Source organism: Camelus bactrianus, chromosome 4 (genome assembly GCF_048773025.1).
Source record: "Camelus bactrianus isolate YW-2024 breed Bactrian camel chromosome 4, ASM4877302v1, whole genome shotgun sequence".
Taxonomy (NCBI): Eukaryota; Metazoa; Chordata; class Mammalia; order Artiodactyla; family Camelidae; genus Camelus; species Camelus bactrianus.
The window spans coordinates 50188533-50211884 of NC_133542.1; the positions used below are offsets into that span (position 1 = coordinate 50188533).

The 23352-nt window shown below is 36.0% G+C and overlaps 2 protein-coding genes and 1 non-coding gene across 13 annotated transcripts in view; 1 reads left to right on the top strand and 2 right to left on the bottom strand.

Moving 5' to 3' along the window:
- The window catches only part of INVS (inversin), a 122552-nt gene extending 120019 nt beyond the window's left edge, over window positions 1–2533 (top strand). For 8 of the 9 annotated variants that reach the window (XM_010952941.3, XM_010952946.3, XM_045515241.2 and 5 more), the window contains one exon: window positions 711–2533. In XM_010952941.3, coding sequence (XP_010951243.2) covers window positions 711–859 — 149 coding nt within the window. In that variant the 3' untranslated portion in view covers window positions 860–2533. The remainder of the gene's footprint in view (window positions 1–710) is intronic. The other variant, XM_010952942.3, reaches the window with a different exon arrangement.
- The window catches only part of TEX10 (testis expressed 10), a 43544-nt gene continuing 22637 nt past the window's right edge, over window positions 2446–23352 (bottom strand). For all 3 annotated transcript variants that reach the window (XM_074361907.1, XM_074361905.1, XM_074361906.1), the window contains exons 10-15: window positions 19648–19736; window positions 17824–17957; window positions 8133–8213; window positions 6356–6537; window positions 4072–4282; window positions 2446–2663 (exon numbers count right to left, since the gene is read on the bottom strand). In XM_074361907.1, coding sequence (XP_074218008.1) covers window positions 2550–2663; window positions 4072–4282; window positions 6356–6537; window positions 8133–8213; window positions 17824–17957; window positions 19648–19736 — 811 coding nt within the window. In that variant the 3' untranslated portion in view covers window positions 2446–2549. The remainder of the gene's footprint in view (window positions 2664–4071; window positions 4283–6355; window positions 6538–8132; window positions 8214–17823; window positions 17958–19647; window positions 19737–23352) is intronic.
- LOC123616314 (small nucleolar RNA SNORA44) lies at window positions 21746–21852 on the bottom strand. Its single transcript, XR_006724301.1, has one exon. It is a non-coding gene; the product is annotated as a small nucleolar RNA SNORA44 (small nucleolar RNA).

Here is a 23352-nt window from a genome sequence, read left to right on the forward strand (position 1 = left end):
GTTCCAAAGCAGTTCACTTTAACTTTACTGAAGTAATAGTAATAAAACCGGAAGAGAAAGTAAGACATATTTTTGTAACTTTTAAACAACTACTTACCTTTCATATTTGCTTCTTTGCTCATTAGGACAACATATAGCAGCATGGCCTCAGCAAGGTCTCTTAACTGCCTGGGTGCTCAGCATCTTCATTTATTGAGTGAGAGGGCTGAGCACACCACTCACTTTCCAACTGGAGCATCCTTTACGTTTGTAATAAAGTCATAAAAAGGCCTAAAATATCCACTTCAAGTCTAATATGCCTATCAGTCTACCACCTGAATAGTTTTCAAATGAACCTGTTTACTAGAATGGACTATAGCCAAGTACGTGGCATGTGGAAAATTACACATCTGTGTATGTTCGTGTTGTTAGGCACAGAGAAAAGCAGTATCATCCCCGTAATTCCAGGCAGACTGAAGACCTGTGTTCCAGTCCTGGCTTTTCAAACACCTGCCCCTCCCAGTCCAGGTTCTTTCCTTAGAGAGATGTCAAGTATCTTAGAGATGGAGAATGCAAGGCTGATAAATCATCCAGTCTCTACAATAAACTAGTCATCCCTTTAGCCTCATGGATAGTCCAACCCAAACCCTTTTTTCTCCCCATCAGGGAACTCTTCCCTTCAGCATTAAAATTAATAATCTGCATCTCTCTCTGGTATTTGTTTTTAACAGTGAGCAACTTGCAGTGTATACAACTCCTTGAGAACAGTGGAAGATCAAGGAATTTTTCTTATAACCTGCAATCAGCTAATCCATCAAAAACCAAAACAAAGCTTCGACTGCCTCTGGAGGAAGACTGTACCCGGAGGAGCACAAAATAGCTAGTGCAGATTTCAAGTTCTTGCTGATTATCTTTCACATATTGGGAGAACTTTAATATCCACGCCCGAAGCTTTATCAGCCTGAAAATGTGGTAACAACAGGAAATGCCAGTGTTTCCTTCCTGCTCTCACACAGCACTGTTAAGTAAATGCCTAGCCTGCACTGAAAGGACCAAGGTAGACTACGCCCATGCAAAACTGCTTAGCTGGCTGCCTCCATGCTGGTCAGTACGGCTGGAGAGGGAATTCCTAATCAATAGTACAGTCTAAGTCAAACTCAGAATATGAGCACTAAAGGGGCTGCTGGGGTGGGATTTCTGCCCGCCAGCTGCTGCAAGCTTGGTTTGTTGGCTCCAGGGAAGAACTAATGAGATGGGGAGGAGGCTGTCCTACAGCAGCTGCCTGCATTTCACTACTTTTCTGGGACCTAATGCAAGGAACTTCATTGCAGATACCACATCCTGTTATTACAACAGTATCAGTTTTAATTTTTAGACCAGAATCATGACCCAGTGTCTTAGAAATTTTGTAAGACTGTTAACAGGTACACTCTGTTGACTGCTTACATTTACAGTCCCTGTGTCAGCCTCTGAAGGCCACAGGATGCTGCCACGTCCTCTGTGCATGGCGTTCCTACTGCCGAGCACCAGCAGCAGTATCAGCACCGTGGAATCCATCCGGCAGGTTCACAGAGCAGATCGTTCATGCAAAAGGTGCCAGTTCGGGCCTTAACATTGCACTTGTATTTTCTGCCTGACCTGCAGAGGTGAGCAACCTTGTCAAAATGCCATTCCTTTGGCAGGGGAAACTACTAAATATGCATTCTAGGTCTCTAAGAACACCTGGTTTAAATAAAATGCAGTGATTGTGGGCTTTTTCACATATTTTAAGGGCAAAGCTACTAGGAATATAGACAGTAGGAAGAAACAGTGACATATTAGGCTCACAAATGTTTCTAGGACTGCTTCCATTTTAAGATTTTAAGCCACCCCTGTCCTGACAGTAAGAGGTAGGAAGCAGTAGTGTTAATTACCTGGATTTTTTTTTTTTTTTTACAGTTGGCCAGTTAAATTACTTCATTATTATGAAAATGATCATAATAGAAATTAAAAACCGTTGTTATAATGGATCATTAGTAGAAACTAATTTTGTAAGCATTATCTAGATCAGACCAAGCATTGATTTAGGTGTAGGAAAATACAAAACTAAACTATAGCACTGTCTTGAAATCTTGCCACTGCACAGAGGGCTAGAAATCCTCTGCAAACAACAGAACTCCATAGTGAGAAGCTGCATGTTGTGACGGATAAGGACAGCCACTCCCAAACAAAACCCCAAACTAGCCTGGAGCTGAGAACACAAAGAAAGGTTCGCCTGGAAGAGACTGCAAAGATTCAGCTAATTCCTTAGTAACAGAAGGTACCGTATTATCACTCTGTATTTTGTATGTATCTTGCTATGAAATACACAATACCCTACCACTTGTAACCACTTATAGCCACATACCACATGCTAGTCCAGGAAGCCAGCCTGTGCATCAGAAGGAACTTTTCCTATTTCAGTGCAAAGGAAAGTTCATAAACAACTTCTTTAAAAGTTCAGCTTTAATGACAAACATTTAATTACATCAGTCTCTTTTCAAAATTAGATGTGAATAAACAATTTCAAACAGGAGGTGCATGGTGCCTTTTCAATACACTGTACTCAACGCACTGGGCCCCTGAGGATGCCCAGTGATGTACATGTTGAAGCAATAATGTAAGTCTGTGAGCCACTGCTCCTGCACACCTCCACTCTTCAGTGTCTGCAGAGAAACACAAGAGTAATGAGAGTTGTACCAAAACTGCTCCCTGACAGTTTTCACACCCAAACAAGATCTAAGTCCCTGCCAAAGTATCATCATGTATAAATTACCACAGAAAATCTCACTGAAAAAGGGAACCTATTAACTGGGCATTACCACAGGTAGTCAAAATTCCTAGTTACGTCCTCAAGTACAAGTGCTACTGGTTTCTTGTTGGGCTCTTCCCTCCTACTCTGGCTAGGGACTGATGAAATCTCACCATTTAACCACCCCGACATACTGGACTTCCTCCTCTTGGCATTCTAGCATCTCATGATCTTTGCACTAACATCAACTATTAAAATAATTTTACAGGGCCAACAGATAGTTTGTCATTCTCTTCCTTATAGAGATGGGCTGGTTCTCCAACCTCAGAATAATCCAAATCCTTTACTTTTCTTCCTTTCTACTATTTCTGAATTTTCTGCATCTTCTTCCATTACTAAGAAAATTCAGAACGCACACCTGTGTTATATACATGTATAAACTCTTTGAAGTATTATTACATAATAGCGATCAATAACTGACCCCCCCAAATACCTATACCAAAAACCTCTTTAACTCCCAAACCAAAAACACAAAAGGAACCCTAGACAAGAGCTGCCTGCCCCAGGTAAATACAGAACCAACCATTAGACAAAGATGAAGCCTGCAATTCCAACATCCTTCTCTTCAAGTGAACTAAATGACTAGAAATAGGCCTGTAGTTTATTCCTGCTAAATACCCTTTTTTTTAAATATAGTTTTTGTTGGGGGGAAGGGGTAATTAGGTTTAATTAATTTATTTATTTTAATAGAGGTACTGGAGATTGAACCCAGGACCTTGTGCATGCTAAGCACGCTCTCTACTACTTGCGCTGTCCCCTCCCCCGAAATATCCTTAATGACAGCTAATATTTGTTGGGTACTTAATGTGATACAGATGCGGTATAAACTACTTGGATGATCTCATTTAATGGTCACCAAAACCCAATGTAGCTGCTATTATTCCCATTTTTACAGCTAGGAAAACAAGCTCAGAGGTAAAAAAGAAAAACCCCACCAACTATCATAATCAGTATAATCTGCATCACAATCCAGGCAGCAGTGACTCTGATGCCTGTACATTTTCCAACTAAGCCGCCTGCCATCTTAATTCATTTGAGTATTTGAAGGCTTTCATTACTGATTCTGGGATCAAAGACACCCCCCTGGTTATGTGACAGTCAGGGACTAGACAGCAGGGGAAGCCAGAAGGTATCACCACACTGGGCTTAATCCCAAGAGTCAATCAACACACAGGAACCGTGGCCTCCCAGGAGCACCCGCCATGCCCATGAATCTAGTACGAACAGTACAAAGCCCTTGTTCCCCAAGCTTCTTTTCTTACTGTGATATTCTTGATGATCTGCTGCACCAAGATGGCATTGGTCAACATATGAGTCCTGAGGGGTGCATGCTGAAGCAGCAGGCGAAGCAGCTGGCCCACAACAGGCAGCTCCTCAGGCCCAGCTCTGTTCACCCGCAGGCTCTGCAGCATCAACCTTAGGACTCGTGGCAGGAGAGCCAGCATGGAGACACAGACCCCCCACAGCTTGTCCCTGCAACAGCAGAGACAGGAACGAGACAGTGAACCAAAACATATTGGAAAACCGCCCTATCAATACTTTCCAAAACTAAAAATGTCCTTCTAATAAACATGGTGTTTTCTGGTAAAACCCCACAAAGCTAATAAAAACTGGGTCTCACCAGAGCTAAACAAGCAAATGCAGTGAAGAATTAGCTGCTCTCCTAGATTTTATGGGTTTCAGGAAGCCTAACAACCAGCATTTTCCCAGGCTTAACAGGACATTCTCGAAGCACTAGTGATCATATTTAACAGAGACTCTGGCTGCCAACACTTCCTTGTGACTAAGTAATGTCATCGTGACAGATGCGTAAGATTCTGGTAATATCAAACTTTCCAATACCCAGACAAAACACTTTTAAAACAGAATTTTAAACAGGCAAAGTGTATTAAATACACTGTATTCTGTTCAGTCCAGCCACACTGAATCAAAGCAGGATGTTCTTCTATCTGAGAAGATCTCTGAAACTTCTCACCAGTGTTTCACAAAGGAGCTCCTATATATTTCAAGTGGCAGGAAATGACAAATAGCAATATATATATTTCATAAATGGGGGTGCTTACTATAAAATTTTTAGAACCCTGACAAGTTCTTTGCTAAATAATTATGATGCCTTTTCTTGACCTATCAGACCTAAAGTTTGATGGGTAAGAAAAATACCATCATATGTATGCTTATGTGTAAATTTTACAAGGATTATTAATAGTGAAATCTACAAAGTTTTAAATACAGACACTTAGTGGAAAAAATCCAAATGTCTATTGACAGTAAAATGGGTAAGTTATAGTACATTCAAAATAAAAGAAACTACAGAATGGGGGTACTAGACCGCAGCCATTCGAGCTCAGAGCCTGTATCTGTACGTAAAATTTTACTGGAACATAGCCACACCCATTCATTCACATATTATCTAATGTTGCCTTCTCACTACCAGGGTAGTGCTGAGTAGTTCTGACAAGAGACTTTATGGTTTAAAAAACCTAAAATATTTACCACCTAACTCTACAGAAAGAAGTTTGCTGATTTCTGGTGTAGAGAAACAACTGAATGAAATATATTTTTGAATCAACATGTGTTAACTCTCACAGATGATGACAATAAATAAAAAAAATACATATAGTATGATTCACTTTATATCATATTCTTAAAATATGCAAAACAAAATGAAATTATTTATAAATGCATAAAAAAAGTTTAAATAGAAAGGCAAGAAGTGATCAACAGAAAAGTGGTCTCTGGGGGTAGAGAAGAGAAATGTATCTGTGCAGGGGAAATGGAGAGTGTGCATGCTGACGAGGTTCCATTTCTGAACCTGGAGGTCCAGCAAATGGATGTGGATGTTCAGTTAATACTTACTCTTTAAACTATTTAAATATCTTATACAATCATATGTATGATATATTTCTATGATATTTAAAAGTTCAGAAGAGACTAGAAAGGCAAATGTCAAAATGTGATAGAATGATTTTTATTTTCTTATATTTGCTCATCTGTTAGATTTTTAAAAACTCCTGCAATGAATTCTTAACAGCATTCCAATATGAACATGAATATGAGCATACTTTTTGAAAATTAAAGTGAAATCTTTCATACTGTACTAGAAGCTTTAGTCTAAAAATTATATAGGAGCAAAAGCACTAATTAAGAACACTAGCAACTTAGAACAATTTCCTTAAATCCAAGAATTTAAAATCCCACAATGGCTAGTTCTAATGAAGCCGAAAACAAAATACAAAAGGCTTGTACCAATAAGCCCATCCTTCTAAAACTAGAATTTTTCTTCTTGCCAGATCTATAGCAATTTTAATAAGGGAAACTTTCAAACTTTATAATGCCATCTAACTTTTCAGATTTGTAGCTTAAAGGAAAAAGCAAAAATTAGGAATGCTCGCCACAACACAAAGGGGAGTCATAAAAGAACAAAGAAAAAGCTAGCTAGGTTTATACAAACTCTGTAAGAGAATTAGATTCTAGAAAAGCTCTCTTTTTTGGACTGATTGACTGACTGGGGGAGTCCAACAGGTAGGAAAAAATGAGAACTATTACCTTTTTCTTAGATGTTCTGCTTCTCCTTTTTCTAAAGTAAGTAGAAAATAAAAAAGACTGTAGCAACAGGAAGCCAGAAACGGCAGGAGAGACTCACTAAGTACACACGTATGATCCAGGAGCTTACACATAACACCCAAAACACAGCCAGCTGTGCTGTCTGGAATTACAGTCAGCCCAACCTAGGCAGAGAAAAATGAGATTAATGACCTCTTCACAACAGCCCCTCACCCCAGGATAAAACAAAACACCATTAACTGGAGTTAACTGTCACTTCTAGTGAAAACTAGTATATACATAATACATGCCATGCCAACTACCACACCTTAAGGTCCTGTTTTCCTTTGAGAATTTAATTGCTACAGTAAATGACTGAAAATATGCAAACTCAAGAAAACATACCGATTCAATCCACAATCTCCCCTTCATGACAGTCTTCTAAAATTTTCTAGATATTACAATTTCTATTGATGGCCAGAAATGCCATTATTTAAAAGGATTATTTCATGCATCCAAAGAAAATCTTGATACCATCACATTTACATGATCTTTAGATTATTCAGACTGGAAAACTCTAACTGGTATCATCTCCATCTCAGGTAATTAAATGTACAAACCAGAGTTCATTTTACAATTATCCTTTCCCCTGCCCTTTGGTTTAGCCAGTCATTTAGACATGACTAAGGAAAACACCTGCCCTGGATTTCACTTGACTGCTTCACTCCCCCAAACTCATATAAGGGACATCAAGGTATGTTAACTCATCTGGACTCTACTGTATAATCTGTCATTAAGGTGGACTGTAACTTGTAACTGTGTACGCATGGTTTAAATCTCCTGCAAACTACTGCTGAGTAATCACAAAGTCTGCAGGCTCTGAGGTCTTAACCTTTCCATCAAGTTGTCTGAAAAAAAGTAGCCAAGACTGACTGGCATGTTGATCTTTTACTAGAATAGTGAACGTAGTCAAAGGAGGGCATAAATTTCTGGCGTAGAAGGGAGGAAAAAGTGTGGGTCTTTGGAGAGACAAGGTATAAGGATTGGAAGTTCGACAGCAGGGAGAAAAGAATACTGGGAATTCAAAGCAGCAGTCTTCCAACTCAAGGGAAGTAAAGAAAGGGGGATGTGGATGTGACTATAAAATTATCCAAACAAGTCAGAGTCCCTGGAAGATAAATTTCTGGAGCCCTCCCTTGCCATTATAATCCATTATTATACTAAAAAGCCAAAGGTCAAAGTGTAAATGTTGAAGGAAATGAAAAGCAAACTCCAGGTATACCTAATGTGAATTTAATACCAATGAAAAGAGACACCCACTGGCCAAAACTAAGTCGGTTTCATGGCTGAGCTCCCTGCTTCTAGTGAGCAGGCCTCCAGGCCGACAGGTGACATCCCTACTTTAGACCTCAAATCTTCTCAGTGGAAACTGGATCCAAGTCTGGATGTTGGATTCCCAATAGAGTGACACCAGGCGTGTGTTAATTTAAACCATTTAAGTCAAAAGGACCTGAGGTACAATTTTAAGGTCTTTCATTGCAGATGCAGAAAGTAAGATCCCAGGAAAATAAAAGGTTTTCCCAAGGTCACAGAATTAATTAGTAATAGCCAGGAAGAACACTAAGATTTTTCAGTACTCACAGCATCACTCTATGAGAGGCCACGAAATTATTAAGCTTAGAATTCTGGACACTCACTGTCTCCTCAGGTAGGGCAAACTCAATCTTAACCAATGAATCTCTATGCCTTTTTGTGTAACAAAAAATTTATGTATATTTACCAAATGCTTACTGATGGCACTTTGCAGGATGTCAAAGCTCTGACTTCGGGCAGGGATAACCAATAAATTGTGACAAACTGTCTGTCAGAAAAGAAGAAAACCAGTATCAAATCAGAACATTTTTAGGTCAGAAACAAGTTCAATAGATTTTTTTTAAACCTGCCTACTCTGCATATTAAGAGGAAACTTAACAAAAAGTGACTTTAAAGATGCAAATGTTAAAGGTCAAACAATCAAGCCTCATATATTTAGGCTTATTTTCCAAATAATTCATTCATTAAACATTTACTGAACACTGAGCTAGTCCTATTAGGTGCTACACACAGGAATGAAAGGATGAGAAACTCTTCTGTCTCACAGCCCTCAAGTAGCTTACCAGCTACCAAGGTACAGACTACATTTCTATTAAGTAGGTGCTACAACAGGAAGATCTGAGCGATGTGAACAGAGGGCTGACAAAGCCCTTTCTTGGTGGAAAAACATAGCATAGGAAAAAAAATTACAATCCAGAAAATACCAATACCCTGTTCAAAGTAATTATAATGCTGCCTCCTTTCCCCAAAGGTAAAAGAAAACAGTCCACAGGAAAAGAAGAAAAATACGAGGGAGGTGGGGATTAAATCTCTACTATTTTAATTTTCTAAGTTCTCAAGAAAATAAGAGGAAAGGACAGCATTGAGTCCTTCAAAGAATCACAACACAACTCTAGAAGCTAACGGAATGCAGGACCAAAAATGAAATGGGTAGAAAAACTGCAGAGAGACAAAGACAAGACTGGTAGAAAGAAGAATGTCACTCTAGGAAGAGAATGAACAGTCAAGATAAATTCAAGAGAACTGTCAATCCTCAAAAATCAACAGCTCTATGCTTTGACCTCAAAGTCAGAATGACTCCTTGATCCATGGACTGCAGGAAGGATGCTGTGTTAGCAGGCATGAAAACAACATTAATCTTGTACATCTCCACCAGAGTTCTAGGGTGACCAGGTGCATTATCAATGAGCAGTGATACTGTGAAAGGAATCTTTTTTTCTGCACAGTAGGTATCAACAGTGAGCTTAAATAATCAGTAAACCATGTTGTAAACTGATGCATTTTCATCAAGGCTTTGCTTCATTTATGGAGCACAGGTATGAGTAGCATAATTCTTTAAGAGCCCTAGGATTTGCAGAATGGCAAATGAGTACTAGCTTCATCCTAAAAGTCACCAGCTGCACTGGCCCCTAACAAGTCAGCCTGTCCTCTGAAGGTTTAAAACCAGGCACTGACTTCTTTCTAGCCATGAAAAGTCCTAGATGGCATCTTCTTCCAAAATAAAGCTGTTTTGTTTACACTGAAAATCTGTTGTTGAGGAGTACAGCCACTTTCAAAAATTATCTTAGCTAGATCTTTCAGATAATTTGCTGCAACTTCTCTATCAGCACTTGGCGCTTCATCTTGAACTTTCATGTTATGGATGTAACTTCTTTCCTTAAACATCATGAACCTAGCATCTACTAGCTTCAAACTTTGCTTCTGTAGCTCCCTCACCTCTTTCAGCCTTCACAGAATTGAAGAGAGTTGGGGCTTTGCTCTGGATTTGGCTTTGGCTTTGGCTTTGGCCTGAAGGAATGTGGTGGCTAGTTTGATCTTCTATCCAGACCAAACTTTCTCCACATTAGCAATAAGGCTGTTCTACTTATCACTTGTGTGTTCACTGGAGTAGCACTTTTTTTCTATAAGAACTTTTCTTTTGCACCTTTAGCTTGGCTAAGTGGCCCAAGAGCTTCCAGCCTATCCCAGCTTTCAACATGCCTTCCTTACTAAGCTTAATCATTCTTAGCTTCTGATTTTAAGTAAGAGATGTGTACTCTTCCTTTCACTTGAACACATGTAGAGGCCATTGGAGGGTTACTGACTGGCCTAATTTCAACATTGTTGTGTCTCAGAGAATAGGGAGGCCTGAGGAGAGGGAGATATAGAGGGAACAGCTGGCTGATGGAGCAGTCAGAACACATACAATATTTATTTAGTTCGCAGTCTTACATGGGTGCGGTTGGTGATGCCCCCAACCAGCAATTACAATAGTAATATCAAAGATCTCTGACCACCATAAGAAATACAGTAACGATGAAAAAGTATGAAACATTACAAGAAGTAACACAGAGACACAAAGTGTACAAATGCTATTGGAAAAATGAGTGCTGACAAACTTCCTCAAAGCAGGGTTGCCACAAACATTCTATTTGTAAAAAAAAAAAAAAAACAAACAAAAAACAAAACCCACAGTATCTTCAAAGTACAATAAAGTGAAGCACAATAAAACAAGGTATGCCTGCATGCTAAAGTATGGGCTATGGGTATTACATCAAATAGTCTAAGAAAACAGAAGTTCTTTGTACTGCAGTTGCAATTTTTCTCTAAGTTTGAGGGGTTTGCTTCTCTTCTGGGGCTCCTTCCTACCCCACTATTCCTCTATGTAGGTGGTGGGTGGGGGGAACAAACTCATTTCACCCAAGCTGCCTCTAAAGCCCACCCAAGGGTTCCCTAGGATTGGAAGCATGTTTGTGTTCAGAGTCCTTTTGTGCCCCACTTGCTTTTTCCTATTATCCCAACTGCTTAATTACCACGGCTTTATAATGGATGTCTGGTAGTATAAGCCCTCCGGCCATTTTACTCAACAAGGTCCTGCTATTTTTGTTCCTCATCATTTCAATGTTAATTTTAGAATCACCTTTTCAATTTCCACAAAAACATCAGCTCTGACTTTGGATTACACTGAATCTATACTACAGAATCTATACTATATATTAATTTAGCTATTATTTTTTACAATATAGGAGTCTCCCTATCCATGAACATTATATATCCCTGCATGTATTTAGGTCATCTTTAATATCTCTCAGTAACATTTTATAGTTTTCAGTGTCTTCAGAGGTCCTCAGCAATTCTCTGGAGAAATTTAATCTTTATTCACGGTCTCTGCCTATATGTCCCTATTACTAAGGTATAGCCGTCAAGAATCTGCAATGCGAGCCTGTGCGCGCACTAAAGACCCAACCCACTTTCAGGCCAGGGACTGGAGCTAATCATTATTTCCTTAGGACTATGAGTCACAGAGGTTATTGGCTTAGCTTTTAAGCCTCTCTGCTTTTGTAGTTTAAGAACTTGGGAAATGTGGAGGAGATCAGACCCCTCAGAGGCCCCCTGAGTCTCCTATTTTCTCAATTCAGCCCAGAAAGATGGTCAAAAGGTTGACAGGATTCCCTGTTCTCCAATAAAGAACAAAGTCGAATTCTTATCTTCTTGCCTGACAGCCAGCTCCAGGCTCCTGAGGTAAGTTGATGAATAAAAAGCTGTACTTGCACTAGTGAAATTCCACGTGGCCAAAGCAGTAGCAGAGCTGTGTGCAAAGCTCAAACAGGGCAAAGAGATGTCTGATTTCTAACCAGTCAGAATGGAGTGTTTTCATAGAACACCGCGGTCATTCCGCTGATACTCAGAAAGAGAACATAACAGTAGGGCTAAATTAGCACTAGGGCAGGAGTTAGCAAACCTTTTCTGTAAAATAGGACCAAATAAGTAAATATTTTAGGCTTTGCAGGACTCATACAGATTCTGCCACATATTCTTGGTTTTCAGTTATTTTTTCTGTTTTAACAACTGATTTAAAAAAAAAAAAGTAAACACCACTCTCAGCTTAAGGGTGGTACAAAAACAGGGCCAACCCAGATCTGGCCTACAGACTATAGTTTACTGATCCTCACCTTAGTAAAGGCTACGTACTCTAATAAACCACTGCAACAAAACTTAAAGACAAGACTAAGGGATAAAGCTGATAAGTAACTTGTCTGCCTGTCAGAACACAGCAAAATACTCTTTAAAAGAAGGAAGCAAAATCTACCATATAAAATTTCTACTGTCCAATATCCACTCACAATCTACTACATGTTAAGAAACATGAAAATGTGCCACATAAACAGGAAAAAAAACCAACATAAATGACAGATATGATAGAATTAGCAGACAAGAACTTTAAACAACTATTATAAAATGAATACAAGAGAAACAGAAGATGAACCAAAAAAACTCTTGAGATAAAAAAACACATTATCTAAAACTTAAAATTCATCGGTTGGTCTTTATTCACAGATCATATGGTCATCTTTGTAGAAAACATGAAACAATCAATAGAAAAAAAAAATCCTGGAACAATTACAGCAAGGTTGCAGAATACAACATTAATATCTAAAAGTCAATTGCTTTCCTAAATACCAGCAATGAACACATGGAATTTGAAATTAAAAACATAATAACATTTACATTAGCACCCTCCAAAAAATGAATCTAATAATCTAATATCTAATAAAATATACTTAAGATCTATATGAAGAAAACTACAAAACGGATGAACAAAATCAAAGAACTAAACAAATGGAGGACATTCCAGGTTCATGGATAGGAAGATTCAATATTGTCAAGATGCCAGTTCTTCCCAACTTGATCTACAGACTGAATACAAATCCAACCAAAATACCTGCAAGTCATTTTGTGGATATACACAAACGGATTCTAAAGTCAATACAGAGAGGCAAAAGACCCTAGACAACTATACTGACTAGTCAACATATACTGAAGAAGAACAATTCAAAGGACTGACACTGATTTCAAAAATTACTATAAAGCTATAGTAATCAAGACAGTGTGGTATTGGCAAAAGAATAGACAAATAAATAAATCGAACAGAACAGAGCCCAGAAATAGAACCACAAAGTCAACTGATCTTTTGACAAGGGAGCAAAGATTGTCTTTTCAACAATGATGCTGCAACAACTGGACATCCATATGAAAAAAAAAATGAATCTAGACAGAGACCTTCACCGCTTCACAAAAATTAACTCAAAATGGATCACAACAGATCTAAACATAAAATGTAAAACTATAAAATTCTAAGAAGGTAACAGGAGGAAAAATGTAGATGACCCTGAGTATGGTGATGAGTTTTTAGATACAAAACTAAAATGCATGAACAAAATAACTGATAAACTGGATGTCACTGAAGTTAAAAAAAAAAAACTTCTGTTCTACAAAAGATAATGTCAAGAGTACAAAAATAAAAGCCACAGACTAGGAGAAAACCTCTGCAAAAGACACATCTGATAAGGAACTGTTATCCAAAATACTCAAAGAATTCTTAAAACTCAACAATAAGAAAACAGCCTAATTTAAAAATGGGCCAAAGACCATAACAGACACCTTACCAAAGAAGACACAAGGTAAATCAGCATATGGACAGATGTTCCACGTTATATGTTATCAGGGAAATGCAAATTAAAATAATAATGAGATACTACTACACATCTATTAGAATGACCAAAATCTGGAACATTGACAATACCAAATGCTGACAAGGATATGGAGCAACAGAAACTCTCATTGCTGGTGGAAATGCAAAATGGTATAGCCACTGTGGAACATTATTTTGGTTGTTCCTTACAATATTAAACATACTCTTACCATATGATGCAGCAACTGCTCTCCTTAGTATTTACCCAAAGGAGCTGAAAACTTATGTACAGACAGAAACCTACGCACAGATGTTTATAGCAGCTCTGTTCAAAACTGCCAAAATTTGAAAGTAACCAAGATATCCTTCAGAAGGTAGATGGATAAATAAACTGCGGTACATTCAGACAATGGAATATTATTCAGTGCTAAGAAGAAATGAGCTATGAAGCCATGAAACAAACGTGGAGGAACCTTACATAAATATCACTAAATGAAAGAAACTAATCTGAAAAGGCTATATACCGCATGGTTCCAAATATATGACATTCTGCAAAAACCAATACTATGGAGATAGCAATTAGATCAGTGGTTGCCAAAGGGTTGGGGCAGGGGAGGGAGATGAACAGGCTTTTAGGGCAATGAAAATACTCTCTATGAGTCCACAGTGATAGATACATGTCATCATACATTTGTCCAAACCCACAGAATGGGGTTCACCAAGAGTGAACCATAAACTATGGACTTGGGTGATTATATCAACATAGATCCATTATTTTAACAAATGGAGAAGGCTATGCCATGTGTCGGGGGGAGGGAGTATATAAGAAATATCTGTTCCTTCCCTTCAATTTTTTTTATGAAACTAAAACTTCTCTTTAAAAAGTCTTAAAAAAAATCAGTGGTTAGATTTAAGAGTAGATTAGATACTGCAGAAAAAAATCAGTGAACTTGAAGACAGCATACTTTCTGAAATAGACCATAAAAGGTAAAAAAAAAAAAGTCTCAAATGCTTGCAGAACCATATCAAGTGGTCAAACATATAATGGCTGACATTTTCCCCAACACAATAAACTATAAACCTAACAAACATCAGCAAACACCAAATTAAGAAAAACATGAACAAAATAATATGAAGGTATTAAAATAATCAAACTGCTGGAAAATGTGATAAAAGGAATAATCTTTAAAGTTTGTAGGGGAAAAAAGGCATGTAGAGGGGAAAATACACATTACATACAGAAAAACAAAAATAAGAATGACCTCACATGTCATTACACACTGTATTATGGCATGAAGTGGTACAGCATAGAAGGCAGGCTACATTAACTTAAAGAACACACACTTAAAAACAAAACAAAGAGGCATAGCCAACATGCCAAAAGTGGGGACAAAATGGAATGCTAAAAATACTGAAGCTACCAATTATGATATCTAATTACAATGTAATGCTACACAGCAACAAAGAATGAACTACTGCTTATACATTAACAGATATCTCAGTACACTAAATGAATAAAAAGCAAATTACTGAAAAATACAATTTCACTTTTAAGAAGTTCAATAACATGTAAAACTAAGTAAGAGGTTGAAGTTATTTGCTAATATGGCAAAACTATAAAGGAGCAAGAATATGATAAAATTTAAGATAGTGTTACTCTAAAGGGGCAGGGGAAAGGTACATAATGCTTTCAAAAAAATTGTTTTATTTTTTTAACTGGATTAATGTTTTATTATTACTCTTCAGAACTTAACCAAGTTAAAAAATATGCTTTTACTCCCATACAAAATTTTATAAATGACAACATTAACCTTAAAATCTTTCATTGGCTCTGGAATAGAAATCTCCATTTGAGAATGGTACTGCTGTCCAGAGATTCCTTTTCCCTTTATGATCTTTCCCTGTTAACTACTGTTTACATAATTAATAGCAAGGTCATATAATTCTTCCTTCCGCGCTCAGAAGAAATGATCACAAAGATACTACGTGAAAACTGCAAGGTCCAAATCAGTTTATAGAGTATTTTATTTCTGTAAAAGGGGAAAAACAAACACATACATACAAGTAATCACTTGTGAAGACACAGAAGTTATCTAAAAGAATACATTTAGAAACTAAGAAGGGAAAAATGGGGGCTGGGAGATAGGGAATGGAAGAATACTTTTTACTATTATCCTTCTGTTCTTCTAAAATTGTACTTTGTGAATAATACATACTCAAAAAAAAAAGTTCTGATTAAAAAAAAATCACTTCAGCCTAGGTAGATAAAACTACAACAAAATAACTAAGCAATCCCACTCTAGTAACTTTTTCAAATAAAATAATTAAAAAATAAATTTTTACACTAAGGATGTCAAAAACTATGTATATTTCAAATAATTTCAAATGAAAAGGCCAACTTAAATATAGCAAATTTTATCCAAAATAAAATTGGAATCTTCACTTAAGAACTTCAAAAATTAAAAGTGAAACTTTCAGATTTTAACAATCTAAGTCTTAACATTTCAAAGACAGCAACCTTGAAGTATAATAAATGTTCTTGCAAAATGTTCACTCAGAAATATAGCTGATCACATTTTCATGACAATTGTGCCTTGGCTTTACACAGATGACATGCTTATGAAAAATTAGAGAAAGGTTATTGGAGCTGTCCAAGTTACCAAACTAGACACTGACAAACCTATGCCTTGAATCTGGGGCCCACTAATCCTCACACAATGTTTTTTCCAATACATCATGGTAGTTTAAATACATTAGAAACAGTCTGTCCTACAAAACAACTACTTCACTACTTTTGGCAAACCCAAACTCCCAAATCTAGTATTCAAGGCTTTAATCTCATTCTACCTTTCTTAGCTCTCTTCATTTAGAATGGAGTAAGATAAAATTTCAGATATTAAATAATTTGGTTAGTTATCCAATTCATTATTTTTCACTTTTTAAAATCCAATATATTTTGAGAAACTACATGTGAACACGGTACCAGGACCAGGGTAATAAAGAGAAGAAAATGTCATTGGCATGACCTGAGTGTTGTGATCAAACATAACCATGAGAGAGATGTGTTAAATATCTATGAAGGTACAGCCCTCAGGGATAGGAAGAACATGAAGAGGATCCAGGAAGAGAAACAAAGAAGCAAACGGATCAGCTGATTAACATCAACTGGTATGGCAAGAAAATAGGCTCTAGAGACTGTCCTGCTGAGAACACTGACAAAAAGGGTTAAAAAAAAAAAAAGCCTTATGTCCTAGCAATTAGGAATTGCAAGAAAAGAATATATAGTCAGTGTCCTAGCCAGAAGCCTTCTGAATCATAAACAAAACTAGCCAGCAGAGAAAATAAATTCAGAATTTGCAAGAAAAATTCAAACCAAAATTATTTGGGGAAAAAAAAAATCTGGTTATTTGGGATGACAATCCATTCTTACTGGGCAAGCACCTTTCAAAGCAAGGAAAGAAACTGAAGAAATAAATTAATTGTATAAATATTTTAGAGACTCTAAGCCTTGTTATTAACATTTATGATGTTTTTACATATTTAGTTTACTTATCTGTAACATATAAGACAATTTTGACTATTAGGATAAAAGATCAGCCCTATAACTCCAATTTAAAACATGTCAGTAATTAATTTAGACTTGTGATTTTAACTTGAATTTCACTATAAACAGTGCTGAAACTTAACATATTAAGATTAATCATATTTATAAGTTAAATTTATTAAATATTTAAGATTTACTATAACATTTGTGACGGTCTGACAGAAAACTGAACTACTTAACAAATACTGAATATATTAAAAGTTATTTAAACAGTTTAAAATTTTTAATGTTTATAAAAGGAATAAAATATAATCAAAGTCCCTCTTTAAAATGATTGCTTAAATTTACTATCTAAAAAATAACATGTGTAAGCTGAACTTTAAAACTTAAGAAAAAATTAGGGTTGTAAATTCAACTTTAATACACTACATACTAATTCTTAAAACCAAAGGAACTCCCGAATAATCTTTTCTGTTCAGGAAAAGGCCACTTTCAAGGATTCCAAATCCTACTTAACTCATACTCATCCTTCAATTTCCAAGTCAAAATTCTTCCTTTTCTTTCCTTTCCTCTTTTCCATAATAGATTTATCCTATCTATCCTATGCTAGATAAAAGAGAATAAATTTGTCTCTATCATTCAGATTGCTAATTTATTCTATTCTAGTGGCATAACTTTTAATGAAAACCATTCCTCTTTCAGAAACAAACATCTCCTATCCATGGATCATAAGCACTTTTAGAACAGGGATTGTATCTTATACGATACTACTCTACGTCTCTAAAAATATCTTATACATGGCAATCCTAATATGTAGTAAGTACTGGTGGTTGATGAACTAAATTCTAAGAGTCACGAGTTTCTTTTTAAATGCACAATTACCTCTGTTATGTCCCAATGGTGTAAAAATTGATCCAAGTCAGTAAGGTAAAGCAGCACAGGGGAAAGCTGTGTCTGGATGACATGAGGAACTCCTCGAAGGCTCTGAAGCCAAGTCAACTCCTCTTTTGAAAATCCTAATTTGGGTACAAAGAAAGCCAATTTAAAAAAATAAATCACAAAGCAAGTGGCATACTTACAATTTTTTTTAAATAGAGCTAACATATATCTTCAAGTTAAATTCTTCTTCAAGCTACCTTGTTTTTTCTGAATTTCTGCATTTCATGTAGTATTTTTAAAAACGAAATGCTAGCAATGGAGGCAGCAAAATTTATATAATTATGTACACAATGGATGTAACCTGACTCAGTATATAATACAGCAAGAAACAGGTTTTATCCCTTATGTTGGGGGCTTTACCACTTTTACTTAAATAAATTAAAAGGCATAATCATTCTAATTAATTGTTGGTTTAAAAAAGTAAATGAACAAGTAAAACAATAAACTCCTTCATACATGTATCAAACTCTGTGTTCTCTTACATAATGCCCCTTCAAATGTTTTAGAACTATTCTATCCCTAAATCCTTTTTTTGGACAATGCATGTGCAGTTCCTTCAACTACACCTTATATAATAAAATTTCTGATTCTCTTACCACCTCTATTTTACTTGGCCTGACCTACATAGACAGCCTGCCAACGACTGAAAGAGATCTTGGAATGATCAGGATACCAGCAATGTGGTCTGGCCCTAGCTGTCTGCTTTGATGTTTTCAGTGATATCACTACATTTCCATGAACACGACCTAGAGTCATCTAGTTTGGAAGCCACACCGCAGTACTGATTCCTAATGAGTCTCCTAAAACCACTGAAACCTTTTAATAGGTACTACGATTAAAACATGAAGACCCACCTCCATCTCAAATGTGTACATCCAAAACTATCATATAAACACAGTCTACTTTTATTTTTTGTATAATAGTTATCTTGCTAGATTCAGCTCATTATCAGAACCTGTTAAATTCTTTTCGGATTCTGACCTAACTAATATTAACTAAGTTTCCTAATTTCAAGTCTTCAGAAAATTTCAAAGAATTTCATCTTCATCATACAAGTGTAAAACAAAAATGTTGAGATAGTACAATCATTTAAAACAATAATAATAACATTTATACATCTAAAGTAGTGTTTCTAGACTCATTAATTTTGCTTTGAGGTCAAATGTAATGTAAAAAATGGCCAACTGAAATCTAATGCTCTTCCTATCATTTTAAACAAGTTTTAAATGGATAGTTTGTTCATCAACTTTTTAAAGTATGCAGTGGGGTTTTCTCTCTGGCTATTTGAAAAAAAGTCAAGTATGTTCAATTCACCGTAAACAAAGATAAAAATAAAGTTGAGGGAGGTGGGTATAGCTCATTGGTAGAACGCCCAAGGTTGAGTTCAATCTCCAGTACCTCCACTAAAAAAATAAATAGATAAAATAATTAAATCTATTCCCTTAAAAAAAAAAAAAAGTTGAGAAATAAGACTAAGAAGAAAATGGAAATGTAATAAATTACATGACATTCAAATAATCATCAAGTTTTTGGTACTTGTACTATGACTTAAAGATGAATCATGCATCTCCCTGCCTCAAAAGCTTGACAATGTAGGGTACAAATATTTCTTCAAAAATTTCCACTTATTAGTCAATAAAAATGATTCCAGGATAGATTATTTATCATCTTCAAAACTTAGAGCCAAACAGGTAAGACAGTAAATCTTAGGAGAATCTTCATACTAGGTTTTTTCTCTTCCTTAACTTGGCAGGTAAATGTGGTTACCTGTAAGTGTTGAAAATAAGAAGCTGAAATAGTCCACATCACTTATCAACCAGTCTTTAACTGAATACTTCCATCCAGAAAATGATGATCTATAATAAATAGGAAAACTATTACTAGACGTGCCCAACTTGAAGACTCAAGAATAAAGCACAGTATATAACCATTTTTCTTTATTGAAAACAAGTCTGGTTTACTAGCTTAAACAAAACACATAGTATATGTTAACTTCACATATAAGGATTCAAGTATCACATTATGGAAAATTTAACTTCTAACATATTGATATTCATGTAAAATTTCAATGAAAAGCGTAACTGGTCTACATATACGGTACAACTTAAAAAATTTCCACACCACTTGAAAATCAGACTCTATAAAGAGTCAAGATAAGTTTTAACTTTTCAGTAGTAGGTTCAAGTGCTATGTATTTACTACTTGATTTTTATAAAGTCTTACCTTGCTTACATAAATGAGTTAAGTTTAAACAAGCTCCAGCTTCCTGCCTAAGCAAAAGTATCTTAATTAGGCAAAGAATATTTCAACTTAACACTGCTCTAAGATAACTATGTGTTCCTATACCTTGCAAGGCTATAACTAGATTTGCTTCAAAATACTGAAGAACTGGTAGCTGAAGAACTGGTAGAGGACTCAAGGGAATAGCTAAATGTGAAACACCTTCTCATTAAATGAGGTTTATCTGATTCCTCTATGAGATCAGTTTCCAGTGACTCCTTTAAAAACTCTCTTCAACAGTTCCTTCAAGAAGGAAGAGAGCAAACGTCAACCATGGATATAGCAAAAGAAAAGAAGAAAAAAAAAGGGTGAGAATGATCAGACTCAACAAGCTGAGATTACAAATTTTTATCACAGAAATCTGAATAAATGTCAGACAAAATTAGGAGTTTCTAATACAACTAGAAGCACTTAAAATTTTTTACCATTGGAATAATTGTATTTATTAATATTCTTATAAGTTAGGAAGTTAAAAATGGAAACACTCTTCTGAGTATCATTTCCACAATAAGAAAACGGATATAGAGGGAATATCACAAGCTAAAAGGTTATAAAAAGCCAGAGATACTCAGTGGAACAGCACACAAAACGGTGGTTAGAAAGCAAATATCCTCTAGAACCCAGTGGAAACTGTGCCATCCAGTGGCTAAAAAGGGTAGCAAATCCATTTAAGAGTCTAATTTGGACAAAAGAAAATCAGTTTATCACACTGTCCTTAAAACTATAATATACTGCCCAAGCCAGAACAGTTCTGAGAGTAAAAGGGGATGCTATTACTAATTACACTGGGACAGAATTGCTGCTGGCACACCAACCCATATATCCACCCAACTTAAAAATTAAGCCAAATTTCTCAGTCCAGGAGTTTCTCCCTTCTCTGAGATTTTTATCTGACAGTGTAGATTCCCTTTCCACGTTTATGGAAATTATATTCCCTAACCCAGCTGTACATAAACTTGGGGCAGAGAGGGTAAGGAATGAGTAAAGGCCAAAAGAACAACACAGATTGGGGGGGAGGGGGGATCTAACTCTAAAAAGCTCTAAATGCATGGTAAAAAAAAAAAAAGGAGGAACAGCAATTCTAAGTACACGTTTAAAAAGATTAAAATGAACACCAACAGGTTTTAGTTGATGAGTTTTTCACACATGGAACAAACTCATATTCTTTGATGGTTTCCTGTTCTTAGATAAACTCTGTTAGAGACAACAGAGTGTCAGAACTACAAAACCTCAAGTGAACTATATCTCACAGTCCAATTAATGTACAGACAAAAATCAGAAATGATTAAAGGAATATTTCGGGAAAATTAATCTGGCAACACTGCATAAAATCAATGGGACTGAGAAGCAAGATTACTGTAATAGTACAGGAGGGAGATAATGAAAAAGTTGGCTAGTTTATAGTCATGGTCAAGGAAAGAAGGGATATTTTGAAAAGAAAAACAAAGATACGAAATAACTCAGGGTATGTCCAAGGAACCAAACATTATTCTTAAATTCTAAATCTAGGAAAAGTGATACAATAATAATGCCACTGGCCTGAGAAAGCTGAAAGGTCTCAATCTTGTAGTTTGTTTGCTTTTAATATTTTAGAAAAGGCGAGTGGCAGCTGCAGGTATGATGCTGACCTGTGCTGTCAAAGTCTCTCCAAGTTGCTCTTGCAGTTGGAGATCCCATGGCCACAACATGTACTATTTTTTAAGAGATTAGTTTGAATGGGAACAATACACCTACAGAAAGATAAGTCTACTAATAGACTCTGCAAATACTAAAAAGCAAAATTTAACTTGTGGACTTTTAACTACAATGACAATCTGCTCTTAATGTTCTAAACCCCTACTATCATTATTTGTAAATTAATGTTTTCTCAATACTCACCACAAATCCACAAGAAGAAAAAAGCAAAACAGACTTTTGAAAAAACTGAAAAAAGCAAAATAGACTTTTGAAAAAACTTTGACAAGTTATTAAGCATAAGGGAATCAAATTGATGTTGATAAAGATATTAATGATAAGCTTCCAAAGAGAATCAATTTCAAGAAATGTTCAAAAGCTGATTTTAACTGAATGTTAACATAGATCCGCCACTGTAGTTATGTCAAAGGAACAGAGTGCCCTCTACTGGAAGTTAAAAAATATGAAACCACTTAGGTTATAGAAAAAGAAATAACATTTAATTTTTTTTTTTTTAAGCTGAGCATTAAGTAATTACCTGCACTAGACAAAGAGCAGGGTTTTATTGCTGTTGTTTTTAATTCCTAAGAGAAAAACATGGGAAACTAATAAATGTTTAAAGGACTTAATATTAAAAATAAGACCAAGTCTCTCTCTAATGCACATGAACAGACATAAACCTTGAATTTTCACATGTAAACAACACATTGCAAACAGCTCACTTCTACTATAAGGAAAGGTTATCATGAGTTATGAAGTACACTGTGGGTGACAACATTCAAATGTACATCCTACATTGATATGAAGAGACTGACTGGCAAACAAAGCTAAAGAACATCTAATAAAGTGAGCTACTCCTATTTAACTTTGTGTGGGACAGGGAATCTGTACAAGAAGCCAAAAGGAAGCTAATCTTTAAACTTTTCAGCTACAGTCTGTATTTCAATTTCTGCCTAAAACCGTATCAGATCCTGTCCCTGAGCCGCAACCTGTAATAAATACTGTTGAATTTGAAGTACTTCGCCAGATACAAACATGAGGTTTTTAAGGATACTCTGAATACTTGCAGTATGAAATACTACTAGTTATAAAACCTTTCAGAGTAAAATGGTACAGTCACTTTGACAGTATGGCAGTTCCTCGAAAAATTAAACACAGAATTACCACATGATCTAGCAATTTCACTTCTGGGTGTACAGCTGAAAGAATTAAAAGGACTCAAACAGGTATTTGTTCACAGTAGCCATTATTCACGATAGCCAAAAGGTGGAAACGACCAAGTGTCCATCAACAGATGAATAAACTAAATGTGGTATATACATAGAATCGAATATTGACTATTCAGCCTTAAAAAAGGAAATTCTGGTCCATGCTACAATATGAATGAACCTTGAAGAGTTATGCTGAGTGAAATAAGCAAGACACAAAAGGCCAAATATTGTATGAATCCACTTATACGTTACGTAGAATAATCAAAATCATGAAAATAAAATAGTGGTAACCAGCGCCTGGGGGAGG